This window comes from Pipistrellus hanaki (assembly GCF_964339955.1).
Source record: "Pipistrellus hanaki genome assembly, chromosome: 3".
NCBI lineage: Eukaryota > Metazoa > Chordata > Mammalia > Chiroptera > Vespertilionidae > Pipistrellus > Pipistrellus hanaki.
Window position 1 is genome coordinate 25,131,673 of NC_140505.1, and position 25,133 is coordinate 25,156,805.

The 25,133-nt window shown below is 53.2% G+C and overlaps 1 protein-coding gene across 1 annotated transcript in view; it reads left to right on the forward strand.

Annotated features, from left to right (window-relative positions):
* The window catches only part of RASA3 (RAS p21 protein activator 3), a 118,497-nt gene that overhangs the window by 74,995 nt on the left and 18,369 nt on the right, over positions 1 to 25,133 (forward strand). Inside the window, exons 5-12 of the mRNA XM_084879822.1 lie at positions 2,676 to 2,752; positions 14,608 to 14,688; positions 15,073 to 15,145; positions 17,943 to 18,019; positions 20,333 to 20,437; positions 22,801 to 22,957; positions 23,363 to 23,511; positions 24,340 to 24,454. Coding sequence (XP_084735948.1) covers positions 2,676 to 2,752; positions 14,608 to 14,688; positions 15,073 to 15,145; positions 17,943 to 18,019; positions 20,333 to 20,437; positions 22,801 to 22,957; positions 23,363 to 23,511; positions 24,340 to 24,454 — 834 coding nt within the window. The remainder of the gene's footprint in view (positions 1 to 2,675; positions 2,753 to 14,607; positions 14,689 to 15,072; positions 15,146 to 17,942; positions 18,020 to 20,332; positions 20,438 to 22,800; positions 22,958 to 23,362; positions 23,512 to 24,339; positions 24,455 to 25,133) is intronic.

The window sequence follows — 25,133 nt, forward strand, 5'->3', positions numbered from 1 at the left end:
TTACGGACTTTAGAGGGGCACAGGATGGCGTATATTTTCTTGAATCCATCCGTTGTATAATTCATAGTAAAATGCATGTGTTCAACCCCTGGCTGGGGTGGTCCAGGGGTTGAGAGTAGACCTATGAACCAGGAGGGCACGGTTTGATTCCCAATCTGGGCACATGCCCGGGTTGCAGCCTGTTTCTATCTCTCTCTCTTTCTCCCTTCCTCTCTGAAAACAATAAAAATATATACTTAAAAATCTATAATAATAAAAGCATAATATGTAAATCGACCAAATGGCCAAGCAGCGGAATGACAGTCCGGACTACCCTCCCCAAAGCCGGGCTGCGGAGGCCTACCGTTGCACAAATTTTGTGCATCAGGCTTCTAGTAATAAAACAAAAGGCATGTGTCCGAGGGAATCACAAAACTGGGGCCAAAAAGAGATCAGTGAGTCGCAGAATGCGGGGAAAGGACGATTTAAAGAATGACTTGCTCCCTCTGGAATTGATGCTTTTAAAGGTCTCTGATAGATCACTTTATTAAAACGAATTAGTCGCTTCAGTTCCTTCCCTGACCCTTCGTGGGTAACAGAACGAGGCGACTGGCAGGAATGGCCTTGACTGTGGTCTGTGCTGCACAGCCAATCACACCTGCCAAAACGTACACTTTAACCTGGAAGGCTCCCTTTTCCCCACGCCACTTCTACCCCGAGGGAGGTTGACCCCACGCATCCACTTCTGAGCTGGCCCTCCACGGAGCCGCAAGCGAGTCCTCCCGGACTCTTCCAGGGATGCCTAGCAGCCACTGAACTTTGCTTTGTGCTGTTTTATTTTTTTCATTTTTAAAATTAAGGTATTATATGTGTACATATCTTACCAATCTCCCTCCCCCCCATTCCCATACATGCCCTCCCTCCCCATAGTTTTGCATCCATTGGTTATGCTTATATGCATGCACACAAGTCCTTCGGTTGATCTCCAGTGAACAGTTTTGAAAGTAGATATCCAAAGAAGAGCTCAGCTGAGCCATCCCAGCAAACCCCCGGAGCCACATCCAGATCATCTCCCAGAATGTGACTCCTGTCAGATAATCCTCCTCGAAGGATTCCCCACACACTCGGGGTCCGCACACCAGGGCCCAGCTCGGACCTTTCTGAGGGTTTACGGAATGGCAGGAAGGAAAGGGCAGGGCCAGGCTCCTTCCTCCCCCGACTCACCTTGACGTGTGCAGCCGAGCAGGTTGCCGCTCAGACTGGCATCTGCGCCCAGTGCTCTGCGAGCCCAGACGCCAGCTGTGCAGAGGCTGCAGCTCAAAACCCCCACTTCCTGCCTGCGCTGAGGTGTGAGGTGTGGCCCTCAGCCCCTCTGGGCGTCGGCATCGGCATCCTCGGCTGGGTTGTTTGTGCGAGAGGTGGGGGATGCCCACCGCACGAGGTGTGGCCGAACCGTCAGTGACCCTGCGTAACAACAGACGTGAACTTCTGAACTGCAGATCTGCGCGTCACCCTCTGAAACGGGTGAGGTCCTTTCAGTCATGGACGGTGTTTGTGTTGTTTTGTGTTGCCTCCTACCACCCTCTCCCGAATCCCCACAAAACGGTGACAGCACGCATTAGCTGACGCTGTCTGCCACCTCGGTGAGGAAGTGTGTGCCCCCGAGAGGAAACGGGCGCAGCCACGGGGTCTGCTGCTGCGGACTCTTTCGGGGAAAAACAGGAAACAGGACGGTGAGCCCGGCGTCAGAGCGGGCTCCGTCTCACCCCAGACACCGTCTTTCGCTTCTTAGAAGCCCATTGGGAATGAATTAGTGAAATGCCGGTCTGAATGGCCACGGCCCATGGCAGAGTTGGCGCCCGGTGCGTCTGGGAAGGCGGTGAGGACCCAGACGTGTGACACAGAGCGCGAGGCTGCTGTGGATACATCCTCACTCCGCTGTATCGCATGCTCCTGACCTGGCTTAGTGTAAAGGACAGGCTGTGGGTTTCTGTAAGCCTCAATGTTCTCATCTGAACTGAGGACAGCCGTGGGCGCTTCATGGGCTGTGCTGAGATTCCGGGATGATTCAAAAGCCGAGTGAAAGGGAGCCACGGGAGATGAGCTTTGTCAGCACCACTGCTGTCACCCTTGGCCTTTGTCCAGCCCTGGCACAGCCGGCATGGTGCTGAGGCCCCCTCCTCCCTCACTGGCCACGAGGGTATACTCCTGTCTAAGGAGGTCAGCCAGGAGGGCTGGGCCCAGACCTGTGCTCCCATGGAGGTGATGCTAATGGTCTGGTCCTGTGTCCAGGCCTCACCGCCGGGCATCCTGCCTGACCATCACTCCTGCCCTCCCTGTGGCCTCTGTCCTGCAGGTGAGAAAAGGGCCTGAAAGGACAGGACCAGGCCCTGCCCACAGCTGAGCGGTGTGTGGGCTTTTGCTGCCATGGATGTCCAGGCTGAGTCTGGGCTTTTCGGTTCCCATCTCCCTCGCAGTCGGTCAGCAGAGCTGGGAGCCCAGTGTGCCTGATGGGTTGGAACCATAACTCTCTGGGGGAGTCACACCCACCCTGGCCCCCGAGATCTGAGCGAGGCCGGTGGGAGTATGGTGGAGGCCACATGGGGCCAGACCCAACCATCATTTGTAAACAGACGCTCTGCACCTCTCCACCTTGCGTGGCCGTCCCCGTGACCCTCTGTCTTTGTGCCTTGCAGGGCAAGGTCCACCTGGAGCTGAGGCTGAGTGAAGTCATCACCGACACGGGTGTCGTCTGCCACAAGCTGGCCGCGCGGTAAGGCGCGGGTCTGCCCCGGAATACTAACTCTCACCCCCAGCCGTGGGGCGGGTGTTGTTTTTCAAACAAATGAATCAGAATTCCCCGACTTGCTGAGTCCCCCTGGTGACGTCATCCGTGGAGGTTCCAATACACTAAAGAGTATTTACTTCAATGGACCCAAAAAGCCAATGCTCGTAATTGAGGCACCGATCCATTACTGTGTGCGACATCCTGGCAAAGAGGTTGGTGTCTCACCTGGCGTTACACACGAGGGAGCGGATTCCACTCTCTGGCCCACCGGCAGGGTCTGGAGGAAGGTGGTGAGGAGTGTCCCCCACTGCGTACTGTCCAAGCGGGCCCTGCTCTGGCTGCCCGGTCCACACTCATCATCCGGTGTTCAGCTCTGGCTGCAGGGCCGTCACTGAAGAACACGCGGGCGGACACGGTGTAGGAGATGGTGAAGGAGATGGTGTAGGGACACAGTGTAGCATGCGGTGTAGGAACATATATAGCACATGGCAGAGGACAGGGTGTAAGACACATATAAGATGGGTAGAAGGCAAGAACTCCCTAGTAACTGAAATTTGGGCCTGGCACATTGTGGGTGCTCAGCAAACATCTGGGCCCCGGCCTGTTCCAGCTCATTTTATAGGCCCTTCCTATACATGGGAGAAAGTTCAGCGAGTGTTATCCTTAACGCTCTCATTCCTTCCATTCTTAAAGAATAGCTGCTGTGCTCTCAGAATTTGTAGCCGTGAAGACAGAGTTGCCTATTTCCTTATTTATTTACCTATCAGTTTATTCCTTGTTCAAAAAGGACTCAAAGCTGCTCAACACAAGCCTCACATGGAACCAGAAAGTGTGAGTTGGTTGGGGGGCGCGGGGAGACAGAATAGACAAGTTTGGGCAGATGTGGGCCCGGAGCCCTGTCCTGAGAGCAGCCCCATTTGGCCCCAGGACTCCGAGATGGGGGTGGAAGTGTCCGTTCCCCTGAGTCCACGTGTGACGCACCAGAACTGCAGCCACCCGTCTCTGTGTCTTATCAGGGTGCACGTCAGGCTGTGGTTTCCAGGAACACAAGTGTCTAAAGTCAGGACGGCCGAAACTGGTTTGGCTCAGTGGATAGAGCGTCAGCCTGCGGACTGAAAGGTCCTGGGTTCGATTCCGGTCAAGGGCATGTACCTTGGTTGCGGGCACATCCCCAGTAGGAGGTGTGCAAGAGGCAGCTGATCGATAACTCTCTCTCTCATTGATGTTTTTAACTCTCTATCCCTCTCTCTTCCTCTCTATAGAAAATCAATAAAATATATTTAAAAAAAAAATAAAAATAAAATAAAGTCAGGACGGTCTGGTAGCAGCGGCAGCAGCCGCCCGCACATGCGTGAGTGTGCAGCTCCTTCCAGACGCCCACTGCGGGCACAGGAAACCCCAGAGCCCAGGGCTTGGAGTCCTTTTTGAAACACAGGCATGTGCTGTGCACATGGCCCCCTTTTTTTGTTTTTTTTGTTTTTTTTTAAAGGAGCTTTGGTTTAGAGAAGAGGCAAGGGTGGGGGTCAGGGAGGTTCTGTGCGTCTCAGAGTTTCTGGGAGGAAAGGCCTCCAGCCACTCAGACGGATCTGCACCCGTGGGCCTCAGGCCGCACGGCTGCCTTGGTCCTTGCAGACTCTGCTAACTGGAGCATGCCTTGTTAGGACTGGAGCCTGGCCAGCACGTTTTCTAACTGAGTTCCAATTCATGCAAGGAAATGAACTGTGTTTGCCCTGAAAGGGCTTTTTTAAATCTGTGTCTCCATGTGGCTCTGCTGTCGGTTTTCCTGCTCAGATGTCTGCTTGAATGTCAGGAGGGTGCTCACCACCTGCCTCCCCAAGTTCTGGGTTCTGTCCCCCAGCGATCAACTGCACATGTTTTTGTGAGCGCTGAGGTCGGCGTTTGGTTCCCTCCCCGTGTGCACAGGAGGAACAAGAACTAACGTCAGCGGGTCAGGGCCTCTCTGCCCACGCTACCCCAGCCACGGCCTCCTGGAGGCTTTCAGACACCACCCTGCCTCGGCCTTTGCTTCTGTGGCCCTCTGCCTGGAGCACCCCTTCTCCAAATCCCCCTAATTCAGGTCTCTACTCAGATGCCCCCAAGGAGCCGCCCTCTTCTGGAGAGAGCACAGCCAGGCCTCTGTGTCCCACCCTATGGCCCTCCGCCTACAGCGTGCGTGTGGCTAGTGACGGCTGTATTTTGTGCACTTGCCCAGAACGTGAATTTCCTTGTTCATTGCCATATCCCCAAGACCCGGGGCAGGGCCTGGCACATTGCAGGTGCTCAGCAAACCCCTGGGTCATTTTATAGGCCCGTCCTGTCCAGCGGAGCAGGAAGGAGCCCCAGAAAGGAAACAAGATGAGGCTTCCTCTCCTAGCTGACTTTCCTGGGAATGCTGAGCACCACTTGGGCCTCTTTCACACGTGGGAACCGGGCCTGTCACACCCATTAGTACATGAACTAGCACACACGAATTACACAACTAGTATGCTTACTACACACACTATCACACACTAATACACATGCTGGTGCACACTAATACACATTCAAGTGCACGTGCCAGAATGTGTATACTGGTATGCATGTGTATACATGCTAGTACACTCTAGCACACATACACATATCCACATTCACATACATGCTGGTACACATGCGAGCGCATGTGCCAGTACACTGGCATATCTATGTACTCATACTAGTACACACCATCACACACAAGTATATTCACACTCACACATATGCTACTACACAGTAGTATACTTGTGTACTCACACTTTGTTCATAGTCCTGGGGCAGAAGGTCCACCATAAGGGTGTGATGAGGGGGAAAGAGTGGGGCTCATGTTCTCTAACCAAGGAAACCAGAAGTTTGTGGGGACCAGTGGCTTTTCTTTCCTCCCCTCCCCTCCTCCTATAGCTATTTTTTTTTAACTAAAAAACATACATACTATGAGATTCAGTATTTTAAAGTGCATAATTATAGTACACTCCCAGGGTGATAAACCGTCACCACTCACGACTGTCTAACCTCATCCCTGTGAGCGGTCACACCCAGCCCCTCCGCCAGTCCCTGGCACCGCTAACCGACTTCCTGCCCGAGGCCTTGCCTGTTCAGGACGTTTAGTACAAATGGAACCATACAGCATGTGGTCCTCTGTGATGGCTTCTGTCACTTCGCATAACGTATTCAAGGTTTATCCAGGTTGTAGTGTGCGTCAGTACCTCCTTCCTTTAAAGGATGAATAATATTCCTCTGTGGATATGCCACATTTTATCACCCATTGGTGGACATTTGGCTATTGTGAGTAATGCTGCAAAGAACATTCTTGTATGAGTTTTTGTACAATTTTATGTTTTTATTTCTCTTGGGTGTATACGTAAGGGTAGACTTTCTGGGTCATATTTGTAACTCTATGTTTAACTTTTTGAGAAACTGCCAGACTGTTTGTCACAGTGGCTGCCTTATTTTACACCCAGCTGAATGTGAGGGCTCTAAGGTCTCCACATCCTTGCTAACACTGTTATTGTTGGCGGACATTTTTATTGCAGCCATCCTGGAGGGTGTAAAGTAGTTTGATTTACATTTTCTCAAATGTAATGACTGATGATATTGACCATCCTTTCTTGTCTTTGTTGGCCTTTAAAATTTATGTATTTTCTCTGAAGAAATGTTTATGCAAGTCCTTTACTTATTTTTTTAATTGGGTTATTAGTATTTTTATTATTAAGTTTTAAGAGTTTTTCATATATTCTGGATACCAGACTCTTGTCAAATATATAATTTACAAATATATTCTGTTATATTCTGTTGGTTTTCTTCATTTTCTTGATAATATTCTTTGGATTACAAAAGTTTTAAATTTAAATCCAATTTATTTACTTTTTCTTTGGTTGTCTGTGGTTTTGGTACCTATTTAAGATAGCATTTCCTAACCCAAGATCATAGAAATTTACACTTATGTTTTCCTTCTAACATTTTTTTTTATATTTTTAACTCTTAACTTTGGGTCTTCAATACATTTGGAGTTAATTTTTATATATGGTGTGAGGTAGGAGTTAGCATTATTATTGTTGTTATTATTTTGCATTTGAATATCTAATTGTCCCAGCATCATTAGTTGAAAAGACCATTCTGTCCCATCAAAGTATCTCGGCATTTTGTTGACAATAACTAGCTATAAATGTGTGAGCTTATCATGGAATCTGTTTTATTTCATTGACCTATATCCCTGTGTTAGCACCACACAGTGAGTCTTCAACTTGGTCCTTCTTTTTCTGATTCTTTGGCTATTCTGAGCTTCTTTTATTGCCATATGGCTATTCTGAGTTTCTTTTATTTAGCATTTTAATTTCTGCAAAAATAACAGCTGGCATTTGATAGGGATTTCACTGAATTGTCCAACCTCTGAACACAATTTCTTTCCATTTAGCTAGGTTTTCTGTAATTTATTTAAAACTTTTGTTTTTGTAAGGTCATTAGTAATGTCCCCTCTTTTATTAGTAATTTTAATAATTTGAGTTTCCTAGTTTTCTTGGTCAATTTAGCTAAAGATTTGTCAAGTTTGTTGATCTTTTCAAAGGCCCCATTTCTGGTTTTGTTGATTTTTCTCTATTGTTTTTCTATTCTCTAATCATGATCTCTGCTCTAATCAGGTTATTTCCTTTTTCTGCCCTTTGTTGGGTAAAGTTTATTCTTCATCTGGTTTCGTAAGGTGGAAGTTTAGGGTACTAATTGAGATCTTTCTTTTTTAATGTGGGTGTTTTTAGCTATACAAATTCCTCAGTAACACCATTGTAGTTTTTATATTTTGTAGCTTTCTTTCTTAGGGTTTTCTAAGACTGTTCTGCATGCCTGAGATTTTCCACAAACAGCTCTGAATCAGGATGGAACAGGAAGCAATGGACACCCAGCTGTTGACCTGTACAAAAGCCTTTGAACCCAAAATCCTGGTATCCAAGGTTACTAGAATCTTCCCTAACTGTAACACTGGACACACTCCCTACACTCTGCATGTCATCCTGCTGTGTAGAATGAGAGTGAAATCATCTATGCTGGCATCTCCCCAGGATGGGGGTCCCCCCCACCCCGTGGCCTCAAGGATGGTCTCAAGGTTAGCAGGGGCCTGGGCCAATCTGTGGTGTGCTATGGACTCAGCAAAATTTAGAGTTGGGTTGATGAACCACTAAAGAGAAGCCAACTGGAAAAAGGCAAGTTCATTCCAATAAATAGTCTTGTCTCCTTGACTGAGAATCCCCTCACATCCGCTCTTCGGCCCCGCAGCCCTGTGACTTGTTCCCACGTTACTCACTGGGAAAGTGACGGCGATGTGGCAGGGCAGGTGCTCTTGGCCTCCCTGATGCGTCATTCCTAGTCACTGGTGTGTTCGTTTCCTGAGGCCGCCTTAGCAAAGTACCACAATCTTGGTTGCTTAAAACAACAGAAATTTATTCTCTCATAGATCTGGAGGCCAGAAGGCTGGGCCAAGGTCCCTCCACAGACTCTAGGGGAGTGTCCCTTCCTTCCTCTCCCAGCTTCTGGGGCTGGACACGTTCCTGGGCTTGTGGCTGCATCACTTTAATCTTTGCCTCTGTCTTCACACGGCTCTGTGTCCATGAATCTCCCTCATATTAGGGCTTGTGGCCACTTAGCCTTGGGTTTGAGACCCACCCTAAATCCAAGATGATCTCATGTCAAGATCCTTGCTTGAATGTCTGCAAAGATGCTTTCCCAAATGAGGTCCCATTCACCGTTTCCAGAACTAAGACGTGGGGACTGCCACCCAGCAGGTGATTCCTGCTGAGGCAGACAGCCCTCCCTGGGCTGCCCTCGCCTCTCACCTGGCCCTCATGGTCTCTCGTGGGGTCCCTTGGGGTGTCCGGGCCGGGCTGAGTCTCTTTCCAGGCCTTCCCTCTCCCCATGTTCAGCTCACACCTCTCTGCTGCCAGGCTCATTCTTCCCCTCTGGCCTGAAGATAAGGTTGACCATACAGTCCCGATTTTGAACAATTTGTCCCGCGTCCCGCGGCGTTTTTAAAAAGTCCCGATTTTTCTTTCCCAAAATCGGGATTTTTTAAAATGCCGCGGGACAAAATTGTTAAGAATCGGGACTGTCCCACCAAAAATGGGACATCTGGTCACCTTACCTGAAGAGCAAAATGCAGGTTGCCCTGTGAGTGCTTGAAGTTTCTTTTCTGAGGGTACCTGTTTCCTGTAAAAGCCCCCAAGTCCAGGAGGCTGGAGGCTTGTGCCCTCACTCCTTCTTCCTGCCCCTGATAAGGGCTATATCCTGAGGTCCTTCCCAGCTGCCCCGCAGGAAGCACATCACCAGTTCCTTCCCTCCCTGGAAAGCCTTAAGAAACGGGAAATGTTTACAAACTAAGTAGTGACAGAAGGCTTTCCGCCCGGGCTGGGCCGCCAGTGCCAAGCCTTGTGGGCTGCGGAGGGAGAACCCTCTGATGTGCCCATAGAAATCTCACCCTCCTCCACACTGCAGCTCTTCCTGGCCATCACTCACCCATCTGTCTCGTTTTACTCTCCAACGTCCAGTCTGCGGGCCTGGATGCCTGACGGAGGCCCGGGTCGTTTGGTGACCCGCCTTCCTGAATACTCCTAGTGTCTGTGCAAGGACTGAGCACTTACCCATCCTCGGACAGGTACCTGGTCCTGTATGAGCGGCTGGTCTTTCCAACTAGATTTCAAGCGGGGACTCAGGGATCCTATCTCCTAACTCTTTTGTTATTTCCAACAAAGATAAACACAACATCCTTTAATCATTCATTCAAAACTATTCAGTGAGCCCCTACCAAGTGCCAGCCACTATCCTCAGCCTTCTAGAGCACGTGTTCTAGAGGCAGGGGGTGGGGGTATGCTAGCGCATACATTCATCACACGTAACGCTTCATCTCACTGAGGAAAGCCTGGAGGATGCGAGCCTGTCGGCCGGCGGCTGCGCACGGCGTGGGGTTTCTGGGGCCACTTGTGGAGTGAGTTTAGTTTGACCTATGTGACCCGGAGGTGTGCTGGGGCCATGGCGGTCTCCCCAGGGTCAGCAGGAATCATGCTGTGTGGACTGAAGATGAACTGATTGTTCATGGGTGTAGTTTTGGACCCCGAGTCTCTTCCTTTAGAGCAGCGGTGCGTCCGGGAGAAACGCAGCCGTCGCTTGTGCAGGGCGATGGGAGGAAGACCCGGTGCCGTTCCTGGCTCTGCTCTCCTGAGATTGAGCATTGCTCGCCCGCTCTCGCAGTCCTTCCTTCTTGCCCCTGTAGATGGTCTTTCTTTGGGCATCCTGTGCCTGCCACTTCGTCCGAGAGTGAGGGTTCTTGTGTTTTCCCACTTGCAAGCTCTGTCACTTTGCAGACAAAGGTTCTATTGACAATCGGGCCAATGCTCGCTGAGCCGCCCCTCCTGCCTGGCCCATGGGCCCTGCTCGGTGGCCGGACTCCGAGACCCTGATTGTCAGAGAAGGCGGCACAGTCTGCCTGCGGCTCCACCTCCAGGAGCACCCAACCGAGAAATTACCTGCTTTCAGGCTTCCAAATGTCAACTCCAATAAAGGTCTCATCTTTTATTATTAAGGAATTACAGAAAGCAATGACAGCTGACAGGCTCTTGATTTGTAGCTCCTTGTAGGGACTGGAAGCCTTCCAAAGCCCTGGGTAGGAGAGGAGGCTGGCCAGGCAGCAGGGGCCCTCTGCTGGTGACCACGGATGGCACTGGTCACCCACGAATGGGGCGTCCGCAGCCCTCATGCTGCACCCGGGCCTGGTCAGCAGGCAGATTGGTTTCTCCTGAGGCGGAAGGGGAAGGGTAGGAAGTCGGGCACCAGGACATGCCCACATCGAGGGAAGGAAGAAAATAAAAATCATTTTCCATTTTGTACAGCTGCAGGCTCTTCCTCAGCTGTGAGGCATAACTGTTTTCAGGGTCAGGTTGACAATAGAATCCTATAAATGTTAAAAAAGACACAGAATATTGTACTCTGATACTTGAGATTCAAGATTAGTTGACTGTTTTTATCACTTGGCATGTTTCAAAGTGCCCTTTCTAGGATATAATAATGCCCAGTGCAGTAAATATTGTATTTCCTCCCTTTATTTACCTGCAACATTCCTAAGCGTTTGTGAGGTTTGTCTTGTGTAGAATAGGCCTGGACAGATGCACCTTGTGTGTGTACATATCTTTTCAAGCGAAGCCAGCTTTGGCTTCATGTGCTCCCAGCTGCTCAGCAGAGCGTCACACCCCCAGCCCAGACGGTGCAGCTGAGCTGCACTCCAGCTAAAGCTGTTCGGGCGCTAACGAAGTGACGCCGGGAGGAGGGTGTGAGGGAGGCTAACACCCTCTTCACTCCAGTGTGTGCATGCTGCATGCCAGATGGTGGGGTATTGATTTTCCTTTTTTCTCGGAGATGTCTTGGGGTAACTGCAATCAGGAGCCAGGCTTTGTTCTGAGACAGAGAATAGAGCATCTCTCAAATCGGTCTTTAAAAGAAGGCGTGAAAGTGCCATCTACGCGGAGGCTGGATGTGCCCCAGGTGGCTGCTGCCTGCACCTGCAGCACTTCTCTGAGACATAAGGGTAAAGAGTCCGTCCTGTTAGGTGCTTTGCTGGCTGTGAGAAACCGTTGTCGCTGAGGATCCCAAATGGGGGTGGTCTGGAACTTCTAGATCAGGGGTCTTCAAACTACGGCCCGCGGGCCACATGCGGCCCGCAGAGGAGTCTGATCCGGCCCGCCAGGTTTTTTGGGCAGTGAGCGCAGCCGAGGTGTTACAGTAGGAATTAGTAGTTCATATAGTCCGGCCCTCCAGCTCTCTGAGGGACCGTGATCTGGCCCCCACTTTAAAAAGTTTGAGGACCCCTGTTCTATTATAGATCAACAACTGAATGTAATAAAAATGCCTCCAGTGGGTACCATATTCACAGGCGGGAGTGGGGGCCTCCCCTCACCCCTTGAACAAGTTCTCCTACCTTTGCTTCCCCTCTCAGAGCTGCTGCCCTTTGGGGACCCCTCTCTCCCCCAACTTAGGATGGGTGAATCCTGTCCCTTAAGACCTCAACCTGAAGGCCACATCCCCCCCACCCCCGAGGTCCCCAGCCACCTGAGCAGTCGACCACCCTGAATTTTGCCGTCGTTATAGGTAGTTTATTTCCTCCCCTGCTGTCACACACCGTAACTACATGTTACCTATTTACTGTTGCACTGTTTGTGGCTGTGTCAGCCAGGCAGATCCGAGCTTCATGGGCACGCTCTCCACACACGAGCTTTTGTTCTCTCACGGCTCCGCTCTCAGTCCTGGAAACATGTCTGAAACATGAGAGCTCAACAAATATTTGTGTAATGATTAGTTAATGAGTGAACAAATCCTAGTTTAGGGATGAATGAAGGGATGAGCAGAGTTTTTATAATGAGTTAATGAAGGGAGGAAGGTAACCAACAACCAAGTCAGTGATCTGGGAGAGAAATGCAGATGTATCCCAGGAAGTAGAGTGAAAAGAGAAAGAGTTGAAAAATCTTATCTAATAAAGGGAATATGCAAATTGGCCATCACGTGTCACAAAGTTGGCGGCACCCACAGTGGAGGCGGGGTTTCTGTAACACAAGATGGCTGCACCCACAGCGGAGGCTGACTTCCTGTAATGATCCTTAACGAGCAATCAGCAGGGACCTGAGGCTGCGCCCCTTGCCAGGTGCCAGGTTGGGGGAACTGAGGTTGCCCCCCTCCACCATGTGGGGTTTATGGGGGAGCTGAGGCTGTGCCCCCCACCTGGAAGGGCTTGACAAGGGTGGGGCCGGCTGGTTTGGATCTTGCCCAATGCGGGTGGGGCCGCCTGGGTCTGGGTCTTGCGCCACGGGTAGGGGGACTTGACTCTGGGTCCTGCAGCATGCCTCAGACTCTGACAGGAGGAAGATTTTCGTATACATTTTACCAATATTCTTTCATCTCTGACACTTCTGTTATAAGGGCAGAATTAAATATAGCAATATTAAATACTTCCTCTAATTAATCCCCTTTTAATGTGCATAAATTTCATGCACCGGGCCACTAGTATTAAATAACACTCATTGAAGTCATGGGCTGAGCCATGAGGCCCCACCTTCACTAACAGAAGTTCCAGAAGAAAAGTGGTGCAGAAATGAAGAGAAGAAATTTCCAGAAAACTCCATGGCCAGGACAGGGTGGCACCAGTTCTGAGGACCACAGTGCCATGGAGTGGAGGAAGCAAACCCCTCTTCCAGAAAGGAATATTCTGGTAAAATGGAGAAGCTGAAGCCTCCCCAGGAGGGTCAGAGCAGCTCAGTGCAGCTGATGGGGGAAGGAATGAGAGAGTGGGGCTGCCTCCCAGCCTCCCGGCAGCAGGGAGGACAGGAGATGGAGCACTCAGATGGCTGAGGGGAACTGATCATGCTTCTGTGTGTAGCCAACCTGACATACAGACGTAGGATTAGGACTTTGGCTTCCAGCCACACTGGAATAGTGGGAACCGGGTCCCCTCTCCCACCACAAACATCTGAAGAGCTGGGCGCCCTAGGAGTGGACCAGCTCAGGACTCGGGCAACCTACAGCTTAGCTTTGTGACCCCCTAGTAAGGGCAGCAGACGAGGTGAGCCGGAGTGCCCAGCTTTTGTGTGCTGTGACATGGGGCGGGGAGGTGTCCCAGGCAGAGCTCGGAGGTGGGCGAGGCCACTGTGGGCACGTTTGGGAGAGGGAGGACTTCTCGGTGCTCCCCAGCCAGTGCGACCACAAGGTGAAGAGCCAGGATCAGTCTGTGGGCTGAGGACTCCCTTTGTGGGGCTGGGACTTATTTGAATCCCCAACCTAGTGGAGAGCCCTGTGATCATCGGGACACCCCACACCGGCTCCACCTGTAAAGAGAGGACACCACACCTGTGAAGTGGGGCCAAATCAGCAGCAGCTGCAGGCCCCTCCCGGACAAAGCTTCAGCCAAAAATTGCCACAATCGGCCCGAAGCAAGAGACTCTTAACCATCGATCAGCACAAGGCCCAGCGGCTTTGTCCTTTACAGACGATAGCAGAATCAGGGCAGCAGCAGGACCCAGCGTCCACTCAACACTAAAGTGACCAGACGTCCCGATTTTTAACAATTTGTCCCGCATCCTGAGGCGTTTTTAAAAAGTCCCGAAAAATCATTGAAAAACGCCGTGGGATGTGGGACAAATTGTTAAAAATAGGGACTGTCCCACCAAAAGTGGGACGTTTGGTCACCTTACGAGTCAACACTGACCTGCCGCCTGGAGGAGCAGCCACAGAGCAGGCCGGGGCATGAAGATGGGGTGGGATGAGTGACAGGACGCTCAGGAAGCTGGTCTGACTCACTGACATGAGCCAGGACAGCTGGCCCCGGGCTTACAGGTGTGATCAGGCGCGAGTGTAGCTTGAGACCAGGGCATCTTCCAAGGTCACAAGGCGTGTGTGGTGTGGAGGTGAGGCACAGGTGGTAGCTGTAAGCCCGGGCCTCAACCCCCCACTTCTACCATGGACTTCACAACAGTGCGCTCCGTAAGGTTATGGAGAGGGCAGTGCATGTGTGGTTGACAGCTCTGGCTCCTAGGAGAGAAAACAGTGATGTGCTTGTGAAAATTCCCTGCAAACTCTCTCTCCACGGACTAAAAGCAGCGCACACGCTCTCCCCTCGCAGATGTTTTCTGTTCGCTAATCGTTGGATGGGAGCTCCCAGCAGTGGACAGCCACCCCCACACCGTGGCTCAGGGCCCTTGGCCTTGAGCTGTGTGACGGCTGCTCTTGGACCCCAGGGCTGCGTGAGCTGCAGCCTGCGGGCCCGTCATCTCCCGCTTCCTGACCACCCCTCCCGCTTCTCTCCACAGCATCCTCGAGTGCCAGGGCCTCCCCATCGTGAATGGGCAGTGCGACCCTTATGCCACTGTGACACTAGCAGGACCGTACAGGCAAGTAGCTGCCACCTGCACCTGCCCCGGCCTCCGGGCCTGCAGGGCGGGCACAGGCCCCTGAAGGATGGTGGGCGGTCCTCAGTCAGAGCGGAGAATGCGCTGCAGGTAGAAGTATAATCTTGACTTCCTTTTGTTTCCTTTATTGCCCTCACATGGTTTTGTGAAAAAAAGGAAGACTTGATGTTTTTCATGCTGCGTATTTTTGGCTCCGTAAAGGTCCCTGATTTGCATACCATCTGGGGTTGGAGACAAACAGAAATATCTGTAAGATAAATAGAGGCAGCAAGTTCCTTGTGCACTTGATAGCTCAGCCTCAAGGCGGAGAGATTTGGCATCGCCAAGTGTTATTTTTGATCCCGATCCTTCCTCCCTTGCTTACAGATCGGAAGCAAAGAAGACGAAAGTGAAAAAGAAGACCAACAACCCTCAGTTTGACGAGGTGTTTTATTTTGAGGTCGGTATCTCGGTGGTTTCGATGTTTAGTTGAAACCCTGCCCCCGGAGATCCTTTGGCAAAAAGTCTACATCTGAAGGCTCTCAGCCAGTTGCTTCCTCTGAAAGTTCTCTGGGTGATGGCCCCCCACCAGCGATCCCCCCCACCCCCCACCCCGCAGCCTCTGCTTCCAGAATGACTCAGCTTTGAGTTGCGTACTTAACAATTCATTCTTTCCAAATCATCAGGACTTTGGGTTTTCTTGTTTTGTTTTTGTTTGATTTTTTTTTTTTTTTTTTTTTTTTTTTGCCTGTTCCACCCTATCTCTCCTAAGCAGTGAAGGGAGGCTAGTTTCACCAGAAATGGTGAGGGTTTTGAAGCAAAGAGGAAGTGTGTTTGGACACACCGATTCCCTAAGCTGCCTCTCCGAATGTGAACCACCAAGATTAGTATGTAAGCTGGAGGGTGTGAGGGCTGAAGACCAGACCGGACCACAGTGATAAGTCAGTTTAGTGATAAGACGGCCCATATGTAAGGTGACCAGATGTCCCGCTTTTAAAAAAGTCCCGATTTTTGGAAAGATTCTTTTAAATCTTTTGGACTTTTTTTAAAACGCCCCGGGACACGAAACAAATGGTTAAAAATCGGGACTGTCCCGCCAAAATTGGGATGTCTGGTCACCTTACCCATATGGAATGTACTTAGGTGGGCGTTCTTTCCATCTTCAAAGGTTTCTTGAATGCTTACTCTACACCAGGTCATGGTAGGTGACGGTGACTGCGGCCTTCGCTCCTGTCCTCCTCATGATCCTGCTGCCCAGCAGGAGGGGTCATCCCACTTGCTGCAGGGACGGTTAAGTTAGTGGCCCCGGGAGACAGGAAGCAGTAGCACCAGCAGTGCTGCCGGGGGTGTGGGGCGAGGCTCCCAGAGTGGGGACATTTGAGCAGTCTGGGAGTGGGGCATGCTCAGGTGTGGAGGTCGGGAGGGTGCAGGAAACTGTATCCGGAATGCAGAGCAAGGTTGGGTTGAAAACCAAGAATTTTGGAAAATTTAGTTGGAGAGATGAGTCAGAACCAAGCGCTCATGGCAGAGGGCCTGGGTCTTCTCCGCTGGTCTCTAGAAGCTCACACGTTTCCTAATGGAAGTCGGTGACCGGCCTTGGTGGGGTAGCCTTGGGGAGGGCGATGGAGCCGGGAAGCTGAGGGCATAGTGATGGGCCCCTCTCTGTCCAGTTGGGCAGCCTGGCTTTGTAGTTGGGTGAGGAAATGGTTCTTAACAGACTGAAGATCAGCACGGCCTCACCTCAGGGACTCATGCTGTGTTCCTAAGGCAGGGATGACGTCTGGAACAAAAACTGTAGGAACGTCTTTAATATGAATGTGCATTAAAGGTGCAGCAGCCTTCCGTGTCTAGACTGCCTACACTGGCTCAGACCGGCACTTTCCCAACCTTTGATTTTACTACAACGCGCAGTGAGGCATGGACTTCACACCAACTTGTGTGATACACTTCCCACCAACAGCTGCATCCACTCCTGTGTGGTTCCCACTCACACGAGGAGCGCTGCATGATTACTATGGCATATTCATCTATTATAAAATTGTGGGTCTCAAATCACTAGATCGGTGGTCAGCAAACTGCGGCTTACGAGCCACATGCAGCTCGCGAGCCACGGTTTGCCGCTCTGTTGACTGATGAGTTTGCTGACCGCTGACCTAGATGAGTTTAACGGCCCCAGAGGGTGGAATGTAGGAGTAGGGGCTGAAGCCTCAGGATCCCAGAGAGTAGACCTGGGCTCTCGGTGCTGCTGGTTAGGGCCTCGCTCTCGACCTCGGACCGAGGACCTTTGGGACATGCTTTTGTGTGGAGTTTATGTCCTTTGACTCAGAGGCTCAGCCCTGCTTAGCCGCACGCTCCCTCCTGTCAGGTTCTCCTCACCTCCTTTCCGCCTTGGCTGGCAAGCAGCCCGAGGCCCAGCCCTGTCAGGGGGCCCTGTGTCTGGCGGGGAGTGAGGGGCTGGCAGGCGGCCTCCTGCAGGAGTTTCAACAGGAGGTAATCTCCAGTCCAGCTCATTCCAGGATAAAAGCCAGACTTACCTAAAAGCCCTTAAATATCTAAATGAAAGGATTTAAAATTTACTGGATAGAGATGGTAGGTGACGGGCAGGGATAAGGCAGAGAGGAAACATACTAGCCTTTGTGCCATCCCACTGGAAGCCAGATACCTCACCATGGTATTGGGGATCATACTAGGCAGGAGGCCCAGGGGGCTCCCTGGAGGAGGTTCAGAGACACATGCCGGCTTCCCAGAGGGGAGCAGAGTGAGGAATGGCCTCAGTAGTGAGCTGGGCAGGGAGCACAGGGTGTAGGAAGGTCCCATGTGCTGGGTGAGGAAGACAAGTGGGGACCCTGGGGGGCCTTCAGACGTTTTAGCCAAAGGAGATTAGGCCGGAGCCATCTGGGCTGTGGCTGGTGGGAGCCAGCTCCGGTGGTACAAGGACTGGCTGCCAACAAGGTGGAGGCAGCAGGTGGGAAAGCTGGGGAGGAGCCGATTGGAGGCCTGAGGGAGTGGATGTCAGGAGGGGGAGGTGGTCAGCAGGGGAGTGGATATCTGAAGGAGGAAGGGATGCTCATGGGTGCTGGGAGGAAGTTAGTGTGACGTGCCCTGCGTAGCCCCACACCTGTACCCCCACTCCCAGGAACTGGGCCGCAGTCCAGCCTCTGCTCATTCACGGTAAGGGGCATAGCCTCCTCCCCTGAGCTGGACGGTCCAGGGCAGGCGCTCAGTCTAACTCGCTCTCCCTCCCTCTGCACCACCAGGTGACCAGGCCCTGCAGCTACAGCCGGAAGTCCCACTTCGACTTTGAGGAGGAGGATGTGGACAAACTTGAAATCCGGTGAGCAAGAATCAGGGTTTCGAGATGCCTGGTTGGTGGCTGCAGGCTGAACTCACCTCTTCTGTCCGCTTTTGTTTTGTTTTGCTTTGTTTTTTGGTTAATCCTCACCTGAGGATATTTTTTTCCATTGCTTTTTCAGAGAGGGTGGAAAGGAGGGAGGAGGAGGAGGAGAGAGAGAAAAATATCGATGTGAGAGAGACATATCAATTGGTTGCCTTCCACACTCCCCCTGATCAGGGCTGGGGACTGGAGATGGAATCTGCAACCAGATATGTGCCCTTGCCTGGGAATCAAATCCGAGACTAATTAGATGTTTGACCAAATATAGCAGACTAAGTTTTTAAAGTAGATAATTTTGTATGGCCTGGGAATGATGTTATAAATATCCAAATGGTCCTTGGCAGAAAAAAAGGTTCTCCACCCCTATGTCCTGGAAGATTCCAGCATGAGTTCCTGGCATCAGTTTTAGGATCCCCTCAGGGGCCTTCTTCCACCTGCTCCGCCTGTAGGAAGCCCGCCTACAGCACCCGCCCCAGGGGTGAGGTGCCTGGGAGAGCATCACCAGCCAGGTGTGCTTTCCCCTGGCCCTGGGCCCGGGTGACCACTCCTGGGTCTGAGTAGCCGATTTGTAGAAATGCCCTGATTTGACATGATTTAAAATCTACTTTCTTTTAGGCCAGGGTTTTCCGAGGTGTTCATTTGTGGGGTACTCTGATATCCCTCCTTTGAACCTGCAGTGGCTTTCCAGGCCTCTGAGCAATAACCAAGCTGTGGGGGGCTCCAGGCCAGGTGGGGGCTGACCTTAGGGGTACAGGGTACGGGCCAGGCTCTTTCCTCTCCCAAGTGCAAGGACCCGGGGGCTCTGCGTGGCCCTCTCCTGGGCTCAAGTCCTGAAGGGTTGTGGCCTCCACACAGCCTGCCATTAAGTGTTTCCAGGCAGTTTAAATCTTACATTTCACAATACTGAAGCCAAGGCGAAGTAACCCCAAGTTGAGAAGGTCCCCACTGGAGGTCCACAGGCCTTACTTGAGGTTTGACTGCACACTGTCTCCTTCAGACAGACAGCTCCGCTTTCTTGTTGAGAGAGACTAGGCTTTGAGTTCAAGAGTGAAGTCCTAGTTCTTTTTCTAAGCATTCAAACCAACAATGCTTTTAAATGCTTCTCGTATTAAAAAGTCTGCCCGGTGACTTGTTCGTATTTTGCTGAAGTGTTGCTGGGCAGATGGAAGAGTCTTCTGCTTGTAATTCTAAGCCTCTGCATGGGACAGTGTTCATGTCCGTGTCCTGACAGGCGTGTTCCTGCGGAACATCCTTTGCCTCCTGCGATGTCCACGGCCCCTGCTCGGACTTGCAAGGGCAACAGAAGGGCTGCTACAGTCTTCTAGAATTTTCCCCGGTCTTAAATTTCAGCTCCTGGGTATCCTCTGAGTAAGCTGTTTGCTGTGGGTGTTTGCCATGCTCGCTAGTTAGCACCATGGGGAGCGTCGTCTGCCTCCATCTGTCACTCGTGTGCAATCCCCACGTCCCCAAATAGGAGGGAACAGAATTCTTTCTGGAGGGAAGAGGCTCATGGGTGACAGACTCTTTAGCGGGGTGAGTGTGGATGTTTCTCAAAGATGGTACCTTGTGCTGAGCTGGCAGCTGGCAGTGACGGGCCCCTCGGGCATGAGTCTCACCAGTAGGTCGGAGGGATCGTGAGCGCAGGGTTCTGAGTGCAGGTAGAGAAGGAGGCATCAGACCCAGCTTTCCTTTCCAGGTGTACTTTCATGTGCTGGAGGGTTGGGGGCATCCTGGCTGCTGATTGGGCAGCCTGGCCAGTCCCCCAGGGCACCATTCTCTGCAGTAGCCCCAGCAGAGCTAGATTTCACTTATCCCCTCCACTGTGCTGAGCCCGCAGACTGAGGCCACCTGCTGCTGCTCCTGCTGTGTCCGAGACACTGCCCAGCCTGGAGGGCAGGTCCTGCCACACTGGGACCTCTCCCAGGTAAAGGCAGGGGACGCTCCTGGTTTCTGGACACAGCAGTTCCCTCCTCTCACAAGGACAGGAGGCAGCTCACCCGACCTGCCTGAGGCTCTGCCTCTACCTCCCCTCGGTCCTGGCAGCCGGGAAAGGCACATCGGGGTCCTGTCTGACCTCACGTCTTAAATGTCCTCAGTCGGTGTAGATCCCACAGAGGCTGACTTGGTGGAACCGAAGGCTCCTTTGTGCCCCCACCCTCCTGCGGAGAGAGAAAGGACGCTTGAGACAGCCTCTGTGCGTCCCCGGGCCGTTCTCCAGGAGCATCTGTATGCCGACCGACTGTTGTTTTTCAGGGTTGACCTCTGGAACGCCAGCAACTTGAAATTTGGGGACGAGTTCCTGGGAGAACTAAGGATTCCGCTGAAAGTGCTGCGGCAGTCCAGCTCCTACGAAGCGTGGTAAGGTGGTGCGTGCCTGCCCGCCGTCCGGAGCTGCGGGCCGAGGGACAGAGCTAACAAGTCAAAGGGGCACAGAGCTGCGTGTTTATAGCCCAAACAAAATGCTCACGTCAGCTTCCTCTCTGGCCACCTGCCCTCCTTCTGCCAGGCCCTAACTAGCTCTGGCACTGTGACAGGCTCAGGGGGGAAACTGCAGGGATCACGCTGACACCACCGGGGTGGCTGAGAGCCTAACACAGCGGGCGGGGCACCAGGCCTTTCGGGCCTGCTCATTGCGGGCAGGTGACGGACACGCCTGGGAGCGCCACCGTGCCCCGCTCCGCCCCGTGGCAGCAGTCATGACCTCTGCCCATCGTCAGAGTGTCCCAGGGCGAGGAAGGTGTGCAAGGTGCTGCGGGTTCCGAACGGTGAATCTCCACTGCAATCTGCGCGTCTAAGTGAGGGTCCCCGCTTGGCCTCAGCCCTCACTCGTGTCACCCAGAAGACTGAGCTTTCGCTTCCCGTCTCTTTATTTCTCATTTCTCTGGGCTGTTTTGTACTTTGGCAGAAGGAACGTGCCTTTGTTTTATCCCATGTTTGGTTCGTAAATCATATCCTTTCACGGTGCACATCATCACGGTGACGCCGCAGACACTAAGGCTCTCATTTCACACATCTCCTTGGACAGACACACAAGATGGGGAGGAGGTGTGGGTCACACAGCACACGTCACATCATATGCCACACATCTCACACCACCAGCCACACATCACACATCACATGACATGCTGCTCACTGTGCACCATTGCCCTGCACGTCTAGATGCATCAGATGGGTGGATTTTTGTGTTGTGCCCAGTGGCAGTTTCTTATCATCAGGAGACTGTGGAATTCCTGTATTTGAATATATATCCTATCTAAGAAAAGAGTAATATGCAAATTGACCATCACTCCAACACACAAGATGGCTGCCCCCATGTGGACACAAGATAGCTGCCACAAGATAGCTGGCAGGGGAGGGCAGTTGTGGGCGATTAGGCTAGCAGGGGAGGGCAGGTGGGGGTGATCAGGCCAGCAAGGGATGGCAGTTAGGGGTGACTGGGCCAGCAGAGGAGGGCAGTTGGGAAGGAGCAGGCCTATAGGGGAGGGCAGTTGGGGGGGGGGACCAGTCCTGCAGGTGAGGACACTTGGAGGGGACCAGGACTGCAGGGAAGGGCAGTTGGGGGCTACCAGGCTGACAGGGGAGGGCAGTTAGGTGTCGATCAGGCTTACAGGGGAGTGGTTAGGGGGTGATCAGGCTGGCAGGCAGGCAAGCAGTTGGGAGCCAGCAGTCCTGGATTGTGAGAGGGATGTTCAACTGCCCAGTGTAATGGGACCTAAACGGGCAGTCGGACATCCCTCGAGGGTTCCCAGATTGGAGAGGGTGCAGGCTGGGCTGAAGGACACACACACCCCCTATGCACAAATTCCGTGCATTGGGTCTCTAGTGTGTGTGTATATATATTTCAGAGAAAAGGGAGGGAGAGATAAAAACATCAGTGATGAGAATCATTGATCAGCTGCCTCCTGCATGCCCCCTACTGGGGATCGAGCCTGCAACCCGAGCATGTGCCTGACTGGGAGTCCAACCGTGACCTCCTGGTTCATAGGTCAGTGCTCAACCACTGAGCCACGCTGGCCAGGAGTTCCTGTCTTTCGTTCCACGAGGACAGCACCAGCACAGCCCCAGCTGGGCTCTGGTTTCTGCCAGGAGGCATGCGTAGCCGAGCATCCCCATCCTATAACCACGGATGTGGCATTCGCCTGGCGCCCAGCGGGAGCTCTACCCACATTGCATCTCTCACTGCCAGGCCTGGAAGCTCAGAGCAGGCAGGGTTCCCGCAGTGCTGCTCAGGGTAGGACCCAGGAGAAGAATGGCCTGTCAGAAAGCACCGCTAAAGTGGGGGGGTGTGCAGTGGCCTGCCCGGCCCGCCAGCATGAGCTCACCACCCCACCTCCCCCATGTTGAAAGCTCCGCCACGTTTCTTAGAATCCTTTCAGTTTTTCTCTGCTATTGCTAGCCACTGTCGTGTTCGTCTTCACAGATAATTATTTTACTGCAGAATTTCCCTTAACCACTACTCTCCCTCCACCTCATCTTCTCCTTTCTTCCCACCCTTCCCCTTTCCCATCATGATCTCTGTCTGCGGCGGCTCTGTGTCGTCAGCCCTGATAGGAAACATCCCTAGGGGGATGCCCCGGGTGCAGGGACCCTGCAGGGGGCGTCCTGCAGAATCCCCCTGAGCCCCTCCTGCCTCAGACCCTGACCCAGAGCCCGGCCTTGACGGGGACCAGCCCTGGGAGGTGCTGCGGCCTCATGCCACCTGTCCCGTGTCCTGCACCCAGGTACTTCCTGCAGCCCCGAGACAACGGCAGCAAGAGCCTCAAGCCTGGGGACCTGGGGTCCCTGCGGCTGAACGTGGTTTACACAGAAGACCACGTCTTCTCCTCCGACTACTACAGCCCGCTGCGGGACCTGCTGCTGAAGTCTGCGGACGTGGAGGTACTCCTGTGCTGGTGCACTTGTAACTTCAGTCCCCCGCTTCCCCCCCTCCAACCCCCTCCCTAATCCCCTGTAGCCACTGCCTGGCCCTCCTACCCAGACCCACTCCCTCTCTGGCCCCTGCCCAGCTCTGCCTCCCCACCTGCCCAGACCAGCCCCCGAATCCACTTTCCACTCCCTGGTTCCCCAGCCGCCCCCTACACCTGTCAGCAGCCCCCTCCCCCTGCCAGGCCCTGACCGCCTGAGGCCCACACCTGGGCTGCCTGGCCTCTGTTGGTGACTCCCCGGCAGCCTGGCCCCTCTGGGCCTGTTTTGTGCGCAAGAACATGAGTCTCCCTTTGCTGGGTGAGGGGGGCTGTGAGGGGCCCAGAAGCTGCCCTGGGGTCACTGTGTGTCCCTGCACAGCCCGTCTCGGCATCCACGGCTCACATCCTGGGCGAGGTGTGCAGAGAGAAGCAGGAGGCGGCCATCCCGCTGGTGCGACTCTTCCTGCACTATGGCCGGGTGGTGCCCTTCATCAGCGCCATCGCCAACGCCGAGGTCCGGAGGACGCAGTGAGTGCCACTGCGCCTCTGCCCGGGACCCCTCACTGCCCAGGGGTCTGGCCTGGTGATGGGCTGGGGCTGGGGCTGGGGCTGGGCAAAGCTAGGGGGCCGGGCAGCAGAAGTTTCCTTCAAAACATGTCACAGCACAGGATGGGGCAGATAAGGAAACCATACAGATTCCAGTTTTCTCTCAGAGAGACACTTGCTGTCTTTAAACACGCGCCTTTTCTCCTGGAGATGTTGAAGTGCTTGTGCAAGAAGGGGCTGACCTTGGCACCGGTTGCCTCAGGAACGGGCTCAGTCCAGCTAAGCCCACCTACGAGGCCTGGGTCGCTGTGTCCTCCGGGACCTGCTCCCCCTAGTGGAGAGGGTTCTACATGCTCCAGGTCCCTCAGTGCAGAAACATCCAGATGCCCTGGTTGAAAGAGGCGAGAGAAAGGACAGCCTACCCCGCCCCTTCCCTGCCAGATCTCCTGTGCTGACCCGGGTTTGGTCCTTAGAACATTCGTTGGTTCCTCTGTATAAACAAGCCTCGGGGGGTAAGGGGGAGAGCGGGGGGGGGGGGGGGGGGGGGGGGGGGGCGCGGGTGGGAAGCAGTGCCAGCTCCTGTTCCTTTGGATGGCTTGATGGCAGGAGGCCTTCCGCTGACTTATTACACAGGCTGGACGGCCAGGACCTCCTGCTGTGAAATATCCCGTCTGGTCTCATGCTCCTTCTAAAACCCCCATAGCAGACTCGCCAGGGCGAGCATGTGCCTGCCTCTGCGGACGGACACTCCAGAATAGTTCTCCACCTCGCTCACTGAGGAGACAAAGTCACCCTCATGCTGTTTTCCAGGGACCCCAACACCATTTTCCGAGGAAACTCGTTGACATCCAAGTGCATTGACGAAACGATGAAGCTGGCCGGGATGCACTACCTGCACGTCACCCTGAAGCCCACCATCGAGGAGGTGGGTCGGGGCCCCCAAAGGCCCAGTGCTCTGCCGGGGGGGGGGGGGGGGTGTGCATGTAAAAGATTTCCCCAGGAACCCACATGTCTGTGTGAAAGACAGACAGACACACAGGGGGTGCAATGTGAACAAACAGCTGTCACTTTCATGTCAGCTCCGCTCCCAGCCTCACCACACACACCCCCTGTATGTATTTCAGAATCGTCCTCATTTTCTCAAATTAAAAAACTACTTAAGAACACCCATGATTCTGAAGACAGAAGGCCCTGCAGAGGAGGGCACCTCTCCCCACAGGTGCTGGCTCCCCGAACTCGCAGGGCCAGGGTTTTCTCTGGAGCCCCCCACAGCGGTGGCGGCCCTGCCCCGGCTTTGTAGGTGTCCGACACGTTAAAGGAGCCACAGGCTTCCTTTCCGGATGACTTGGCTTTTCTTACCTGAGCCCTTCACAGGGCACCTGGGCAGTCTCCTAAAAAACAGGCCCTGGGCCGTGCGAGACACATGAAGATCACACTCTGGCTGAGCCTCTGTGTGGTTTCCCGGCAGCACTTTGAAGTGAAACGTTGTGAAGCTTTATGGTGCCGGATTCCATGGGAGATAATGCAGAACCATCTTCAAGGAAGTCCCATCCCCCTGGGACTCCGGCCTCGCACGCTGTCCAGTCTTCGGCCACTGTTCCCCT